At 34.3% G+C, this 19,987-nt stretch overlaps 1 protein-coding gene across 1 annotated transcript; it reads right to left on the bottom strand.

Annotated features, from left to right (window-relative positions):
• Nucleotides 1-5,311: 5,311 nt before the first annotated feature.
• LOC140757321 (inositol polyphosphate 5-phosphatase K) lies at nucleotides 5,312-18,412 on the bottom strand. Its single transcript, XM_073092980.1, has 9 exons — nucleotides 18,152-18,412; nucleotides 17,928-18,047; nucleotides 16,563-16,788; nucleotides 15,004-15,179; nucleotides 11,399-11,644; nucleotides 9,394-9,547; nucleotides 7,709-7,852; nucleotides 6,961-7,156; nucleotides 5,312-6,424 (listed from the first exon to the last, which is right to left on the bottom strand). The coding sequence occupies exons 1-9, from the start codon at nucleotides 18,163-18,165 to the stop codon at nucleotides 6,228-6,230; spliced, it is 1,473 nt and encodes a 490-aa protein (XP_072949081.1). The 5' UTR covers nucleotides 18,166-18,412; the 3' UTR covers nucleotides 5,312-6,227.
• Between the last annotated feature and the right edge of the window lie 1,575 nt (nucleotides 18,413-19,987).

Genomic DNA, 19,987 nt, shown 5'->3' on the forward strand with positions numbered 1-19,987 from the left:
AATACTATTTTACAAGCCCAATACTACCTCGAAATATTTTTATAAATTCCCATAGTCCATCTACAGAAGGACGAGCAAATTTTTATTATCAAAAAACTGAGCGAATAAATTTTGTCCAAATATACATAATATCTAGAATTTATTGTCTCAAGTGAGCTGTATTGAGCCCGAAATTTCTATTCACTTCAGTAAAAGACTAATTTCCATCGAATTAACAAGAAACTTTAAAATTACAAAAAAAAATGCTAATTTAAAATTACAAAACAAAATTGTATGAAATTTATTTCGATCTATGTTTTATAAATCTAGTTCTATAATATGAATACCATGTTGTAATGTATGGAAACACTTGTAATGCAATAAAAATGCATTTTAAATAAAACAAACGTGACTAATCCGTCGAATGTAACACATACGAATTTCTGTTTATAATACTTGAATTTGGAGATCTTCTAAATCTGAATGCTTCCGTACTTGTGTGTGTCTCTACTATCGAGTAACTATCGAGTGTTGAAACTATTTTAGTTAAGATACTATCGCAATATTGAATGATCACCTCATTTCACCTGTCAATTATTTTTCTTAACCTCAATTCGATTCACGTATTTGTTAAAACGGCGGCACGCGTCTTTGAATCAACATCAGTATTCCCATTAAATATTGAGATTGACAGCCACGTTGTGCAATTAAGGTCGATCATTTAATCATGTGTACTTGGAACGATCTTTGCCGTATCAGAATTATGATAAACTAACAATGTCGCTCGGTGTTACTCGCGTTTAAAAGCAAACTCTTTAGTATTTTCCCTTCTATTCGACTAACCCCACCCAACCTAATCTGCACACTTTCTCACGGAAAATCCTAATAACCATCTTCATTGACCTCCCGTGTATATGACAGCGTATATTACAGATAGATCAAACTGAATCTGCGTTTTCAGATTACCATTTTTTATAAATGATTACCTAAAACCTTCCTCAATAACGGCCTATCAAATACAAAAAGATTTTTTCTAATATGTCATAGATTATCGCGTCATAACAACCAAACAAAAACACCATCTCTTCAACTATAATATTACTATTGATTGATCGCATTAAGTAAATGAAATACATTTTATTACGGAACGTTTAAAAGCACTCAAGATATTCCGTAGAGAGTACATTTCACCTGTCACAGTGGAGCTCGTTCCGACTAATTATAATGAGATCAACGGCTTTGTCATCGTATTAACTGTTACGCCCTTATTTGTATTGTATTAATTGGTAGTTCTAATTATATATAACTTGATTTAATAAAGTGTAAATCCATATTTGCGGCATTTTTTGCTTGCTAGTAATCTTGAACAAGAGACATAGAATATGTGGCCATTTTGGATAACAATATTAATAATTATTTAATAAAGTTATAAGTATGTCAATTTAGTCGACGACCATGTTATTACTATAATCCTAAATAGGTATATTATTTAATATTGACTTGTAGGTATATGTAGATAATAACTAAAATTGACAAGAATTATTATTGAAACTTACCTTGTACGGGTGCTCTGTTGATTAGTAAATATTATTTATGTTTATTTACATAAATAAGTAATGGGCATATTAGCAAAAAGTTATTATTATTCATCAAAAAAATATTCTCTTTTATTTTACTAAATAAGAATTAAACTCAAAGTTTTGAAACGGTTTCACTTAAATTAGATATAAACTATTTGTCAAGGTAATCTCATAAAGTTTGTTTAATTATAAACAGTTACTTAAATATGTAATCTTCATACAATCACCAAAATCAGGGTTAACCTACATTTTACTAAGATATCGGTAACTATTTATTTGAATAAAATTAACTAACCTTTAAAAATTTGAAGTAATCCCAAAAATATGATTTTCATATAAACCGTTGATCCAAATTTCCATTACAATCATTTCCTTTTTTTATAAGTTACTCGTATAAAAAATTGTGACTTAATTTTTTGTGAGTTTTAGCACGAAAAATTTCGTTTAACCGTTAGAATTATACGAATTATATTAGCAGTGCACACTAACACATTAAATACTAAAGCATACTTGTATACCTATAGCCAAAACATATACTTTTTTACAATTGAACATGCTTTAACTTGAATATAAATTTATTTATTAAAGTATTTACATAATATACCATCCGAGTTAATTTCTTTTTTGCAAGTAAATAGAAACGCAGTATGGTACGGTCACTGCTTTATATTTTATCTAAGCTGACTGCAACATATTTCCAAATTATGATTGGTATGTAATGAATACCACATAGAACAGGGGGATTCTACCTCTAGTCGGTCACACATACACTGTCACTAGCAAAGACTGAAATGGTCCGCTGCATAATATGTAAGTCAGCAATAGACATCCAGCGTGCTTGCCTAAGAGATTTACGACATTGCCTAAGACAGAAGAATTCTTTTGGTAGGTAGTTTGTGATATGCCACAGTACATAGCATACACGGTGATGTTGCAAAATAACATATAGTTCAGTAGGTATCCTTTCCCTTTAGTACGCAACAAGAATTAAAAATATATCGCTTATATTGCATTAGCAAATCAAATTATTAATTACTAAAGCTCTTAACACAAGTAACTTCTAGTATTTATAGTACACACAATTGGCGCCTAATTATTTATTAAACATTCTAGTATTATGCTAGCAAACTAAAACTAAAAGGCATTTTATACCTACACCAATCAATGTACATATTATCCTATACTACTTATTGCACTACGTATTATTTAACTGATGTGATTAAGCCTGGTTTACAATTTTCTCAAACGAAACTAGATTATCGTATTCTAGTGCAGTAGCGCATTAAGTGATATAGAACTTTTTTTCTTATCACGCGTGTTTCTGTACGTATGCGATTCTGGCCCGCATGAGTGCACCATATGGTATAGACACTTTTCCTATCACAAACAACTGCATTGAATGCTAACCGTCCGCATATGACCACTGCGAGCAAGCTACAATACGGCGACGAATTATTTGAAGAAACGAGTCTATAAGTGGGGACAACCTTGCGCACGCCGTAAAATTTGTATGCACCAGTGTCAATTATAAAGCCGCTAATCTCACGCCCGCGGAACGCAAAGAAACTGCGACGGCTTCATTCACGCATGTGGGTGTGAACATGAATGTGGGTGTGGACATGCATGTGGGTGAGACACTCACGCGTACATATAACCGCGTGACAAGAAAAAGGACCTTAAACTTGTTTTTTAATTCCGCGCCCTTTTGCAGTTGTCAATCCTTTTTTAATACTAATTGCATCTTATTTATATTGGTTTATTTTCATCACAAGTGAAAGACTGGTACATGTAATGAACCAGACATTAATATAGATCAATTTTACTACTATAATATTTTATTATTATTGTGATGTAATCCTATAACCCTACTTGAAAGTTAGCAAATGTTATCTAATTAGAATATTAGTAAACTTCTCAAAAACCGTATTAATAACCTCGTTATGACATTCTAAATTTGTTGGTCTGCCTTACTTTATGCCTTACTAATAATCAAGCCTTTAGAGGCGGAGCCTGTGGTAGCGCACCTCAAAGAATGAGTCAAATACAAACGCTCGTAAAACATTACCCTCCGCCAATACAATATTGACGAATCCTGCCAATGCCAATGCCTCCGATTCGTCAAAATTGTGGGAGTGACGTAAGCTCTATTTTTGACAGTCGGTTTTTGTTTTTATAATAATTTTCTATTTTCTCCGTTTTACTACGGATTCTACAACTGAAATAACAATACAGAATCTTAATTAGCATATCGTATTACTTAGCACAAAGAGTTACATGTACACAACATTTATTTTTTATTAAAACTATCGAAACCTATCTCCATTGCAGATGTAGAGTCCGAAGTTCTCAGTGTGTATCCGCGATAAACTTCTATGACAGTGATAAGTGACAAACTGCGGAAACTCGTTTAAAAACTGACTGAACAAACATTTCTTAAAGCTACCGAAGTGTGTTTACAGAACCATCTGATTTTTTCGTCACGAGATATCGGTTTAAGCAATTACGTAAAATATGGCGCATAATGACTCATGAATGACCGCAAAAGAAAATAATTTATAATACAAATAAAAATATTATTGTAATGTCGTAAGAGTGTGGTTTACGTTATTAGATGAAAATGGTCTTAAGTGTAACTAACATACACTCCTAAAAGATAACGTAATACATATTTTTATGTGTATGATCTTAACATACCAGTTATCAGACTGCTTCTGACTGAGTGTCAAATTAAACCATCTTTTCCAATGCCATTCCTATGACTGCCTAAATAATGCGACATGAATTAATATTCGTAGATGTTTACAGAGTGCTATTACACTTATCCTTACTAATATTACTTACTAATATTATAAATCCGAAAGTAACTCTGTCTGTCTGTTTGTCTTTTCTTCACGCCTAAACCACTGAACCGATTTTAATGAAATTTTGTACAAAGATAGTCTGAGACCCGAGAAAGGACATAGAATAGTTTTTATTCCGGAAATCCAACGGGAACTAGGGATGGCTATCTAAGATCGATTAATCGAAGAATCGATCTTTTGGACCAAAAAGTCGATTATTTTAATCGATATTAGTAAGGATCGAATCGTAAACTATGCATTTGATCAAGTGATGATCTTTAGCAAAGTTGTTGACCAAGACCCCACGAAGATTTCTGAGTTGATACGACCAATTTTCGACAGATTGCGCCACTGTCATTCCAATGAAGGTACAATTTTTCTGTTTTATGTCATATTATTTTTTTTAGAACGCGGGCGAAGCCGCGGGCACCACTAGTTATTACAATCAAGCGTATATCTTGTATTAGGAGTCTATTCGTTACTCTATCTATGTTGTCCTTAGCTCGATATCGCGCCATTTAACCCTACAACTTTGAGCTAGCTTTTTAAAGATGATTGATTGAGCAATATGAAAGATGAGACATAGTGTCTTCGATGCATCTCATGCTTTACAAGAAAACTTTTTAATTTTTTATGCACTGCAGTTGAAATAGTTAAGTATGTAGAAAATATAATCTACAAATAGATTATGCTGTAGTCTATAGTTTTATATGAGAACTAAACATTGCGTTGCGTTTTATTGTATATTTATGAATGATCAATTGTTTTTCCACTTCTGATTTTCGTCCAATTATTTAATGGATTTACTAACGTCCTTTATTTCTAATCAATCTATCCAATATTTCGCCTAATAAATTTTGACAAATTCTGCGTACTAAAAGCTGTCAAATTTCGACCTTTAGTAGGCATCGAAATAAATTTATAAGGAGGCAAAAATCGAACAATTAATTAGTACACATTATGTAAAAATGTGTTAAGATAATGTTCATTCCAACGAAAACAAATCGATGCTTTCTTAGATATATTATTTATGATATATGCTAATGCCGTCATATATACAAATTATACATTATATAGGTAAATAAATAAATACATACATTACTGTGAGCACTCCCTCAATACTTGATATAATATGTAGGCCACCTTACCATTGTCTAATCTACATACACAATTTCACTAATTATTATCTATATAATACCATGAACATTAATCCACATTTTCACTATTTTACTATATATCTACACTTGTATGATGGAATGATACATACATTACAGTTTGAAGGAATGATTGATCCATATGACGCTTTATTTGTATCTTTACTATTATATTACACTTACATATATTTCCATAGCACTGATTCCAATGTCCGGCTGTAGGAAATATTTTAGGCCATTGCACCATTTAATCATCAATAATAATACAATAATTACATATATTATATCGCGAGCTTCAAATCATAAGGGCGTAAAGTATATTTGTTATATCATACATGCATAATCTTTCAATAAATCATTTTTTATAATGTTGGAGTAGCAGACGAGCAAGCAGTTCACCTGATGGTAAGTGGCTACCACTGCCCATGGACATCTGTAATCAACCCCAGGTAAGATTATATTCTTACCTGAGTTTGAAGATACCCCTATAGTTTGAAGCCCACGACACATACTAACACAATAAGCATCACCACTCACAACTGTCCATTTCATAACTGTATATTGGTTAGTCACATTCACATATCAAAGCTTGCACTTATAGTACATACACTAGCACTGAGTCAAGCCTCCCCGTCTCTCCGCTTGGCCGGTGAACCGGGCAGGTATCCCTTTAGTCAGTCGATGCTGAGGTCGTTGGAGAAGTGTCGCGAGAGCTTCGCGACATCTAGACCGGTGAAGTCGGTGAAGATGTCTGTGGTTGCAGTGCTCGGCTTCTGGCGGGACGGTGAGGAACTAGTGGATGGTTGCTCGCACGTGTCCAACATCACTAGCCTGTCCTCCTTGCTGCTCACTTCGAAGGGTTCGGATATACCTGTGGAAGAAAGTAAATAATATAATTTAATTTAATTATAACACTAAACATGTGTAGCGACTGATGATGTTTACCACAATCAATTTAGGATTATTTCCCCAAAGTAAATAGACGCTATTGCAGTCCGCACACCAATGCTAGGCGATTACCATTAGCAATCTAATCATGCAATCATAGTAATAATCATTTCAACTTAACCTAGTTCTCATTGGGACTGACTCAACACATCATAATTATCTTTACCAAACCTAAAACTTACAGCCTGAAAGAAACCCTTTGTAATAAGATTCGGGCAGCACCACCACCATGTCTATTTCTGCCTAACAACATACATTTCCGAGGTGTTTCAACTCAGCACTCAGCAGTAGCAACGCACATGTGGCCAACCCCAGGTAGGAATGTTATCTTATCTGGGGTTAATTACAAATGCTTGAGCAGCAGTAGCCACTTACCATCAGGTGGACTGCATACTCGATTGCTACTTCAATATAAATAAAAAAACAGCACCAATTCCACAAACATTTTACTGTACTCACCCAAAACGCTCCTAACATCGTTATTCGGCTGGCTGAAGTATATGAACCTGTAGAAGCCCGGGGTTCGCACTCCGCTGCCGACCGGGAAGCTCAGCGTGATGGTGCGTGGCTGGCCCGATACTGATGCGGTTTGAGGCAGGCTCACCTTCGCCAGGTACTCGTACGCTATGTAATCATCGAGGCTGTGGAAGTTTGCCTGGAGACAAAGAAGCATAATAATAATGTAATTTTAAACAAGAGTAAAGGATATTGGTGCACTTATTAATCAGAAACGGTCTTAATCTCTAGAATAGGAAATAACAAAGGTGTGGAAACATTTATAATTATAAAAAGGGTAAGAGTGCTAATTTGTAGGAATATCTGTGTAGCTACAGTTAATAATAGGCTCCAGATATGGGTTCAAATTTATATGATATCAAATTGATTACAGATGTATATAGGTAACCACATATTTCATAGAAATTTCACATAAGTTTCATGCTTTTTTCTTACAAATAATACTGTAAAATAAGAAGATATTCATTTTGGTAGTAACTTCAATTGTAACCGCACCGCCACACGGCTACAACAACACAACATTCTTCGACGACTAACGACAAACTATCTTTCGTGTTAATACTACAAAGGGATCATCCATAAATTACGTCACACTTTAAGGGTCGACGAAATGTCACATTGTGTGACAAGGAGGGGTCAAAAAATCAACAAATTGATGTGACGTTTATGAATGGCCTCTAAGGATACGTACATCATAAATGCCAATCCAATCGCTCGGGTTGATTTCGACGTCGGGTGACAAAGTGCACTGTGTCCTGAAGTCCGCGTCACCGATGTACCAGATTCGCACAACCGGCGCAAATTCCACCGTCTTCTCCGTGTAGTTTGAGAATGCCTGCAAAAAAGACAACATTAAAACAATAATTCTAGACATCTTGCAATGAGAAATTAGATACATTTGGCATTAAACATATTGATAGTAAAAATTAAACAATGCCTTATTATTTCCATGTGACTAACTGAACTAATTAAATGATAAATTTGTAAAATTTCCATTAACTTCGACACATTTCGAATTTAATATAGATAAAAAACATGTTTTCTAATAATAATAAGAATAACAACGAATACATTATTAATCATCCCGTCATTTAGTAGTACCAAAGTAAGTAAGTATATAACATGTTATGCAAAGAATATGTTATTTAATTAAGACTACCATATAACAACTATCAAACTAGAACATAATATGAGCGAAAATGGTGATGCCACCGCGAACTACCGCCTACTTCTTATCACTACAAGCAAACTTACCTCAGGCGTAGCTTCCTCAGCTTCGTTACAGTTGTCCAACACTATGTCGCCACTGGAAACCATCGGATCTATAGCGCTAAAAGCGGCTACTTCCGCTGGAGGCATTACTATTGCTGAACGCATGCGTATCGCTGAACGCGCTGCCTTGGGACGGTCCTCCAGTACAGAGCGGGTAAAGCCATGCCGAATCTACGTGGGTTAAGAATTAGAACCTTAGCGTGAAGTAATACGCTAAATGTTACTGAATGGTGTGATTGGTGTTTTTTTATGTTTTTAGTCAGGGCCTTTTCCTGTCACGCAGGTTAATAATTCAATAAAAGTGTAGATACATATGATAAACGCACGGTGACAGAATCCGGCGTGACAAGAAAAGGGGGATTAATTGTATAATGTCAATGTTCTTATTTCGATTATTTATATTAGTATCGACTTATCGAGTATGTAGTGGTAGTATCGAGTGGTGCAATATACTTTGGAAAGCTGGTTGTTAAAAAAAATATATGTTGCAGTAGCTACTGTAAGATACACTATTAATTCATATAACTTACAACTTATCTGTAATTTATATTAGTAATCACGAATTAAAAGACTTTTTATGAACGATTCAAAAAATACAAAACGAATTTCAAAAGCTTTCTGTTATACAGTATTTGTAGTATATGAAGTAAGATTCGTGAATAATTATAATGCCGCTGATGACTTTCGATTTAAAGAGATAATTATAGATACGATGCTTCAAGCTGATAAAAAGATTACGAAGCTACAAAATTGTTCGATGCTATTAATTAATTATTAATACATGCAATATACGTCATATTAGGTTGGCAATTAAGGTTCCACCAAAATAAATTTGAACACTTGTCGTATCAATAATTGTGGTCTGATATCTTAGTAAATTCTCAGTATGACGTTTTATTCGAGTTAACGAGGTTAATATTCAAATCAATTAAAATATCAAGTTGCTATGCGCGGAGGTTTGTTCAGTAAAAAAACACTGTACTTTCTTTAGTACTTTGATATAATTTTTTTATTGAAAAAAAAACTTGAAAAAAAAAACGTCGAGAATGAAGTTGCCAACCTATTATTGCTGAATACGTATTTACTATTTCCCTGTATCCTTACCTTGATGTTGTACTGAGCGATGACGGGCTTGTGGTCGCTGACGGTGTAATGTGGTAAATGGTTGTACGATATCAGTTCGGCCCTTAGAGTGATGTTCTCATAGTTGTTCGCGCTCACTTTGTACAGTATGCGATCTGTCCATGATGGTTTACGTCTGAAAACAAGTTTATAAAATAAAGTAAAAGTATTAACTAAGTATAATTTCGAAATACTTTTTAATAATACATTTATTTTTATATCCAAATATTAATATTAGGCTTATCCAAACTACTTCCAACTTTTTATAAGATCACTCGACCAACCAGGTGGACCAACGTCCTCAAGAAGACGGCGGGAAACCGCTGGATTCAAAGGGCACGGTACCGTTTGGAGAGGCGTGGGAGTGGACCTCAAAAGGCCTCAAAGGCCTCAAAGGTGGAATGGATGGATGGAGGTTCAATCTAGACATCCTCCAGGTCAAAAAACGAAGGAATCCTTGATAAATAATTAATTACTACTGATAAATAATTACATGTTGTATAGTGCGCATAAAACTGCTAGTCCGCTCTGAATATAGAATCGCGTCTGTGAATTGTATGACTACACCTGCTCGCAACAACTTTAAAGCATACTAGCAGTTCTGCGCGGACTATAATATGGTACAAAAATACAGTTATTTCATATAGACCAGAACAAACATAACGAAGACCAAAGTTGCGTAACAAGTAGTAAAGTATAAGTACGTACGAGTCCGCGAGGTCATCATTTCCAAACACCCATCATTATAAGTCATTGACATTGACCTGCGTGATACCTATTTAGTATTACATTTTTTATGTACACTTCTTTCCTCTATATTTAACCGACTTCAAAAGAGGAGGTTTCTCATTTCGACCCTATATAAAAAATTTTTGTTTCATTATTTTTTAAATGTGGTAGAAGTTAGAATGAGGAGGAATAAGAGGTACCATCGCCATAACTTTTTCTACCTATTAACAACAGTGTTAAACGCTGCTGTGTTCCAGTTTGAAGGGTGAGGTAAAAAAGGCATACTTAACTGAGGCGTTCCTACTTAGTTCTTAAGGGTAGCAAGTAACAACGTATCTTTGGCCGACTTAAAGCCTAACAAAATCTTTACTTTACCTAACCTAACCTAACCTAACCTAACAAAATCTTTACTAACTCTACATTATATAAAAACCCTTAAAATTACCTATATTCTGTGCCAAATTAACATACCTACTGCTAAGTCTCGCTTATACAGATTTCACAGGGAAAATACGGCTTCATAACGTATGTACCTAACGTGTAAGAGAAATAACAAAAACTCGGCTCAAAATCACTGAACTATGATCTCTCGTTAAAATACCCACGTCAATGCCAAGGATATAAGTAATAAATCGTGGCGTACGATCTTAAAGAATAATAATCAACGTGGAACAAATTTTACAACTACTGTTTCAAATTAATGTGAATTAGAAACAATAATAATTATATCGTAAAAATAGTACCTGATCAATGTAATAAAAACCGAAATAAAATTATTAAATTCTGATAAAGCTCATCATAACTCTAGTTATTTACACAGCAATCTAGACGTTTAATATCACGTTGTAACTTGCGTCTAATTAATAAACTAATTGTATTTTTCAGCTGAGCCAAAAGGTTAGTCCGCTTAGTTCGGTCGATGATTAATTAATTGATGAAGGTGGTAGATCTTTTTAGTTCGACTCCGGTGACACCACCGCCACACCTATTTCTGCCTAATAACAGCAGCGATAAGCGCTAGTGTGTTATGTTTGAAGGGCGTGGTAAGGGAGACATACTTTTCCGAGACGTTCCAGCTTAGTCCTCAGGGGTAGCGGCGCATCTGTGACCGACCTTAGATAGGAATATCTAATCCTATCGGGTTGATTACAGATGTCCATGGGCGCCAGTAGCCACTTACCATCAGGTGGACTGCATGCTCGTCTGCTACTCCTATATTATATAAACATAAAATTATAATGTTAAATTCAAGACTTACTTGATATCATAGTCATCCGTTCCTATCAGGAACTTGTAAGTCGGTGGGAACCGTATCTCTGCCTCCTTGAATTCCGAAAACGCCTCCCCTGTCTCCATCACGGCTACAAGCTGATCGTGTTTCAGAAGAGCGGTGTATTTGTCCTTTTCGACCTTCTGCAGTGCTGCTACAATCTCCTCCGAAGTCGGACTGCTGCCGGTCGGATGGTCCGTACGAAAGTTCAGGTCGCCGATCCAGAAAACGTAGCTGCAAGATACAAATTTAAATATTTTAAGTATAGGTATGACAATACCAAAGTAAATTAAGAGGTAGAACGTAGGCATTATCGTCACATCTATTTCTGCCCTGTAAAATTGCCATAAAACTAGTACGTACATTCTGTTTTGAAGGGTAATAAGGCAGTAATACTAAATATACATAGCCAAGTTGAATCTCGGCATCTCTATCGAGGATGCACGCATTTCTGATATTTGTTTTGAAACTTATGCATTTCTTACAAATTAATTATCATTTGTTATAACGGTGAATGGAGAAGAAACCTACACGCCTGACATTTCAAAGGTGTGAGAACTACCAATTCTCATTTGGTCAACGTAGTAGCCTATTATTACCTAAACCTAGTATATTATTACCTAAACCCATTTCACTCAAGAGATCAAACCCGTGCCCAAGGGAAGCATGATGGTAAGGAAGATGTCGTCGATTAATATATAAAAAAAGAAAAAGTCCTTACAGGAAGCAACACATCGGTTATCGAACTCAGATAACATACAAAATAGCCTAACCACACACCACAATCATAATACCAACATTGCTATCAAGAAATAGATGTGGCGGTGATATCGTCACGATCGAACCACAAACATATGTAGGTAACGTACCTAATCATATTATATTTAGAATTTATCGATCCAGATCGGTCGACTGGTAAAGAATGCATAAGGCATTAAATTTTCATACACTTGTATGGGTACAAAAGTTGAAATCAATAACATCCGTCATTAGATAGAAAGCAACAATGGCATAGTTGTAGGTATAAATTAGGTCTCTCATGTAAAATTTAAATTTTACCCTGTCGGTTTAAAGCATACTCCTATACCTATATTGGGATATTATGTGCATATTAAAAATGAATTATCCCATGTTTTAACGAAGGAAAACATACATGTCTGAGAAATTCCTAAAATAACAACGTTGTTTTCAAATACAATGTTGTCTTCTAATCCGTACTTGGCTAGCATGATGGCTTAAACCAATCATATTCTGAAAACCCGCGCCCAGTAGTGGGACAATAATAAATTGATGATGTAAATAATAAGTCTGGTTATTTACTCAATATAAAGGTAGATTCTGTGGTTTCAACAACTATCCTGTTGCACTTATCGTTTTACAACGAAATGTTATTTACTTACAACTTGGATCTGTGAATTCTGTGACGTCATATTACTATGAATAATGTGATTGATCGGTAACGTGTATGAAACTAACACATATTTGAGAATGAAATCGAGTTCTATACAATATTCTGTACTTCTAACAATCAAATCATATTTCGCATGCTTAGATATTTTAATACTGTTCATACATCAATAATGCAAACGATAATGCAATCCACCTAAAGGTATGATTACTGCTGCATAAACATATGTAACTGACTTCATATGGAATACAACAGGGCTTTTTGCCTGAAGCCGATCAGATTCGTTGCCACTTCTGGGGAATATTCACCATATTATTGTTTTTGGTTAGTCAACAAACATCGACACACATTCACCGAAAAGCAAAAATTACAAAAATTGCTTCACGCTTGAAAAAGTATGGAGGTGATACTTCTCCGGTCGAACTACAGTGGGTCTATCAGACATTTCAAGGTAAATAAAGTAATCATAACCTTTACAATTTTATAGTTCTAAAATATAAGTAGCTTAAGTTACTCCTTATTACATCAGCTGCCTGCCAATAAAAGTCCCGTCAAAATCGGTTCAGCCATTTCAGAGATTAGCCAGAACAAACAGACAGACAGACAGACAAAAATTAAAAAAAATGTTATTTTGGTGTATATACCGCATGTATACTCATATGTATGCAGTAAAAAACTGTTATTTCAATATTAAAAACAGACACTCCAATTTCAATTATATGTATAGAAGATATGAGTAAGATTGGTCAATTAACAACAAACGTCATTCACACAAAAACATTGTCAGGTAAGGAACACGGTATTGCGTCCTTGGTCAGGTGATTAGCGACATTCAAATCTTAGATATGATACAAACGACGCACTGTCTTCAAGTATTACTGAAAATTGATAACGATTTCTATGTTTGCGGACAGATAATAACAATGTGGTTGATAATTTATTTATCAGGACGAAGTTAAAATCATACATGACGACAATCACGATTGAATTGACATAACTACCGCAGAGTACAATGTTTTCAATTTCCGTTTACTATAACAAAAAGATTGCCTTTAATTACGTGTTCCATATACAGGCTTTGAAGAGGATAGAACCCTTCTTAGTTCGACTCCATAGACACCACGGCCGCACCTATTTTAGCCTTTTAACAACAAGTGTTAATCGCTGCTGTGTTCTGGTTTAAATGGCTTGGTGAGCGGCAGTACACGCTTTACATAAGGTAGACTGCATGTGCGTTTGCTACTTCTGCATTACATATAAAAAGAATATAGTCATCTCTAAATAGGCACGGGACTGATTCAGTGGCGGATTTACCAGCAGGCGTAGGCTTCAGATGCCTAGGGCGGCAGATTTTTGGGGCGGCAATTTTGGGGACCTAATTATCGCTAATTAGTGTGACGAGCAAAAAAACAACGGGAACCGTATCATAAGCCGGCACGACGAGCAAAAAACAACGGGAAACATGTTCTGAGCCGACGTGGCGAGCAAAAAAAACAAGAGCGCAAACTACTACCTAGTCCGAGAAACTACTGTTCCAGTATTTACGTCTCACCTCTAGTAAGACATGACCATTGTAGAAGCAGGGGCGGCAAACACTGTACAGCCTAGACCTTATTCTTTTTTAAATTCGCCACTGGTCTGATTACTATAGCGCATGAAGAATAATATTTTATTATCCACACCAGACCATACGTGAAACAGAATAAAATGTCTAACAAACAGCAAATTACAGGTTACACATAATATTACGTCATCATCAAGACTAATTTACGCCGAGCTTCCCTACGTGACTCCAACTGCAAATATCTCTGTTTTAACTCCTTTTCAGAAATCTTAAACATTTCCGACGTAAAAATTATAAAATATTTTTGGACTTATTTAATAATTCATTACAACGTCTTTGACGACAACGTTTTCAACGTATGTAACGTAACGTAAAGAACTTTTAACAAGTCTTTAAACTTCTTACGCTGAAAACGTTACTTTTGCATAAAAGTGACATCTAAATTCATTCAGCAGTTTACAAATGCGATCTTTATGTTATGGATGATCCATATTACATAGAATTTTACACGACATAAACAACTCATTTCTAACCATTACGAAGAATGTACATTACAAAATGAGCAAACGTTTTGAAATCAACAAAAACTCAAATTAAAATCATATAAGCAAGAATACTTACTCATGGTACAATATATTCGCAGTTTCGGCGACGTGGTAGATGTGTTGCTTAATGATGGTGTTGTAATCATTAATGCGGTCAGCCAACAGATGCTCGTGCGCGGTCAGATGGCAATTCACGAGACACACTGAACATCCGTATATGTTGAATCTTACGCTTACTGCTCCTTTGTTGCCCTAAAATAAATAAACAAGGAATTTGTAGCTACATACGTTGACCCGTGAGGTGGAGCTGTCACCATACACGGGGGTTCTGGGTTCGATCTCCGGCCCAATATTTGAATGATGAATTTAGATATCGATTTTAGGTCTGGGTGTTCGACTGCTGGTGTATTCGTCTTTGTGTGTGTTCATATAACCACGACACTGGGAATCCTAGTGTGAGAAAATATTTTTTTATATTTGCGAATTTACATCCGCTATAAATAGATTGCGTTAATTATAATTATACATGCTTTACAAAAAAGTATATAATTTCGACAAGAACTTCGGGAGGCGAGAATGATAGTAGATCTGTTCGAAGTTAAGACTCCCAAAGCATCACCACCATCCCTTTTACTACTGTATAACTGCTATGTCAAGAGCTGCTGTGCTGTTTCAAGGGTATGGTAAGAGAGACACTTAGATACATGAACTATTCCAAGTGAACTGAGCACATAGTAAGAGAGTAATTTATAAAAACTACCAGGAGTATTCCATTAGTTTTTAAATTGTGGCCTTAATCTTTCTCATTCTGAAAAGGAATACTGTGCTTTTCAGTGAAGTAGCACATACGTTGATTGTATTGTAATTGAAATCTATAGTATTGTCTTATCAAATCCTACTTTATGCAACTCTTGATAAGATCATAGAATACTCATATGATGTTATGGTACAATGTATAAATAATTAATAAAACAGTGTATTGTTTGTATGCTGCAAAATAAATAACAATAATCCATCAAATTTCCTCATAATTTATCCAGCTAATTAACTCTATATATAACTTATTATAAATGGCAAAATTGAACTGAAATTCAATTTTTAGAGTCATATTCTGTACCTAATAAATACAAAAAAAAAAACATAATCAAAATTGCTCAAGCATTTAAGTACAGAAAAATTATGAATATGGGCAGAGACACGCATGCATATTTCTAACTTTTATTCGCTGCTTTGCTCCCAGTCAGACAATTTTAAATATCACTTGTGAATGGTGAACCCCTGACAATGTGTTTACAAAATTTCATGACAATTGGTTATGTTGTTAAGGTGTAGAAGTGTAACATACAAACAAACAAACAAACCCAAATACACATTGATGATATGCTATAATAAAATTAATTAATTAGTATAATTAAAATTTATGGTATAATGTGGAATGAACTTCCTCCTAAGGTATTCCTGGAATGCTATGACTTGGGGCTCTTCAAAAAAGGTGTAAAAAGAGCTCTCCTCCGAAGCCGGCAATGCATTGGTGACTCCTCTGGTATTGCAAATGTCTATAGGCGACGGTGACTACTTTCCATCAGATAGTCCATCTGCTTCATCATTCAGGTAAAAAAAATCATTAAAACTCACCCACAGTCCACCTAAACCAGTCTTAGTGTACTGAGCCTCAATATCTCTGAGATGTGTAATATGCTTCATTTGGGTGTAGACAAGGAGGATGATTCCTTGGAGCCTAGTGTTCTTCGCAATGATGTACCCTTGCCTGCAGAGGATCTTGTTGAATGTGGAGGTCCATGCATCGGAGAACAGACTGTCCATCAACATGTTTTGGGGCTGCGACTTCACTTCTTGCAAGCTGAAAAGATACTCTTTTTTACAACTGTTATGATGGCTTATTGCTAATTATAAACTAACTATATTTCTTATATGCATTTATAGGTGTTAAAACTCTTTGTGGTTCGACTCCAACAGCACCACTATGTATTTCTGTCTCATAACAGCAGTGTTAAATGCTGCTGTGTTCTGATTTGAAGGGTGTGGTAAGGGAGACAAACTTTTAGCAGCGCATCTGTGGCTGGAATTGATTACTGATGTTCACATGCTCGTCTCCTACTCCTATATAATATAGAAAAAAAAAACCTATGGTACAGGTGTGCAGTAGGGTAAAGATTTATCATATCATAATGTATATAGAGATAACATCATGAACTCAAAATGCATATTTTCTACATGCTATGTAATGGTGTTGAAACATTTTATAAATGCATAAAAATTACTATATAATGTTGATATTTTCAAGTAAATATTGAAAGAGGATCTATGCTTTTTTTGTTGCTCACATGATTATGTTTCACATAACATGTTACACTCTTCCAATTTTTTATTATTCTTTAATAATTTAATATGCATGAAATAAATATGATTATATAAGGAAAGATTGCAATAATTTTGTTTAAACACAACAATTAAATCCTGTGTTATTACTGAGAACAATGGCCGCTAATTGTTTCCAATTATCATTAAACTTATTATTTCAGAAGATTGCTTTGCCAGTTATATAAATATTACCGGAAATGTTAAGAATTGAGAACAACGATCTCATTAATCATTTTAAATACACAAAGCTATTAAATTTGACCCTAAAAAACAAAGAAATATATATGTAAGAATAAATATATTTCTTTACCAGTAGAACTGGCATAACAATCTTATTTATCGTTTATTTTTATTTATTTATATGTGTACACAGAAACATAATAGAAAACGAGTAATATAAAGAAATATAGTACAGAGGACTACTTATTTCAAACTGAAATTTCTTCCAGCAGCCCCTATGATCGGAAAATGTATATGATAGGCAAACATAGTGTGCACAAAATGGATATCCTAATAGTTTTAAAGAGTGTAATATATACACAATAACCATTGGACCAATTGACCTTACAGATGTTTACACTCCCATCGACTTCCAAGGTCCTAATATTTTATACTGACCCAATAACATAGAAATCCGGCAAAGGTTTGTTTTTATTAAATTGCGACGGAAAATCCAACAGAGAATTCAGATCTTGACCTGGAGACCGCGTCGCCACATTCCAGGTCACGAAATAAAACCTGCAATAAATTATCTAATTAGCTTATCAATAAAATCGAATCGATACGAACTTATAAATAAATTTCCTTCAATCTGTACTTATTTAATTATCATTCTCGCTCACCTCAGATTATCCATTTATGCGACTTTACTCCAACTCTTAAAAAACTTGCACAAGTTGCACAATACAAGGAAAGTGGTTTATGTAGCGAAATGCACGAGCATAGGTAGAGATAAGATACAATAAACACCGACACATTCACTTCACCTCATTTTAAGACACAACTCGCCACTCAACTTTACACCAAATTGTATGAAAACGAACTAAAATTAAATGAATTATGAAGATAAATTTGACATAACGTTATCTGCCACCTGCCAAATAGCTGACATGACAGCGATTGTCACATCACAATGACATCACATTTACATTCTAACTATAGTCTTTGGAAACAGCTGTGTATTTTTTAATATAGTGTTTTATTGCCTTGGCTTCTTGTCTTTCAGCCTTACTTTTTTCCTTTCATCTGTGTATGTATTGTCTATGGTCATTTGTTGGAATTTTCATAAGCGTTATTTCTATTTGCCCGGGTAGAGAGATTATATTTTGGTGTTATTATAGTGTGTTATTAATATTTACATTCGTATTTCAAATACCTGTGAAAAACTCGAAACCTCCAATAATCTCTAAGACATATGATTTTGAAAATCGCCCATTTTACTATTTAATTTTGTACGAACAAGGGAATATGCATGTGATTTAGATTTACTTGTTATTTTTTTCCTCGGTACGTTACGGTCCTGAAATTACATCTAAACTATTATTTTTTCTTTATTTCGTATTAAATTGTTTAAAACTTGCAAAAAATTCAAATTTGCAAAACGCATTCCCATTGGTTGAATCGAAAGATGACGTCACATAGCGTGTTACGACGTTTATCGGCGTCGATATTCAAACTGTTTGAGAGAAAAATTGTTTTTGTGTATATCCCTGAAGTGTTATTTATTACCTAGTGCGATTTTTCTACATAGTATTATTAAGAATAATCAAGAACAATGATTTAAAGTAGTTTTGTCATAGCACAATCGGATTATACAGGGTGAATCTCCATAAAGTGCACATATTGAAACAGGTAAAATTAAACCGCATTTTGTCGACAAAAAAAATATATTTTATTTTGGGTTTTACGACCCTTTGAAGTTTTTTTTTGGGAATTGTGCACCTAAAGTAAATAAATCGCTATAACTTTTGAACTAAAAGAGTTATCATGTTCAAACAAAAATTACAATGAATGCCAATTATAGGCCGTACTGATCCATGAAAAATAAAAAACAAAAAGTTTATCTTCCCAGAAAAAAATAGTCAGATTAGTGTGAAGAAAGCAATTTTTTTAGGTTAAATTTCAGTAATCGTGAATTTACTCAAAATAATCTAGGCTTTTTATTTTATTTTTATTATTTAATGAAATTCTACGCCATATTACCTTTCAAACACTAAAAAAAGCATGCCTCTAACTTAAGTATAAAGTTTGCTAGGAACGTTTCAAAAAAGATACTCATGACGCGACGCACGTGCGCCCTAATAAATCCATCTTTATAATATTGTAATAGATTATAATGCATTTTGTTTGTTTCAAATGATAGTGTTTTATGTAGAAGTCGATAAGTACCTAACGAAGTAGCTGATCAATGCAATATTTTAAAATTATTTACCTAAAATTATTGTTTGTAAATGCAAATGTAGATACTTTATCTGTTTCCTATAATCATGCACCACTTTTTTCGTATTTTCGCATCGTTTGCAACAGAAAAAAAACTATATAATGTATTTATAGTAGTGGTTTTGCACAATAACTCTAGGAAATATTTATAAAGCTAAATAACCAATTTAGCCTTCCCATGATGTAAATAGCGATGAAACCTGAAAACGTTAAATAATAACTTTATATGCATACAGTTA

Source organism: Epargyreus clarus, unplaced genomic scaffold (assembly GCF_041222505.1).
Source record: "Epargyreus clarus isolate Ecla_fem2 unplaced genomic scaffold, WU_Ecla_fem_2.2 ptg000004l, whole genome shotgun sequence".
Taxonomy (NCBI): Eukaryota; Metazoa; Arthropoda; class Insecta; order Lepidoptera; family Hesperiidae; genus Epargyreus; species Epargyreus clarus.

Bases quoted from the DNA above. Each gene is read 5' to 3' on its own strand.
- LOC140757321 (XM_073092980.1), bottom strand. The intron at 15,180-16,562 runs GTGAGTTTTAAT...TATTTATTTTAG, and splicing joins CTGGTTTAGGTGGACTGTGG to GGCAACAAAGGAGCAGTAAG. The intron at 6,425-6,960 runs GTGAGTACAGTA...TTTCTTCCACAG, and splicing joins CGATGTTAGGAGCGTTTTGG to GTATATCCGAACCCTTCGAA.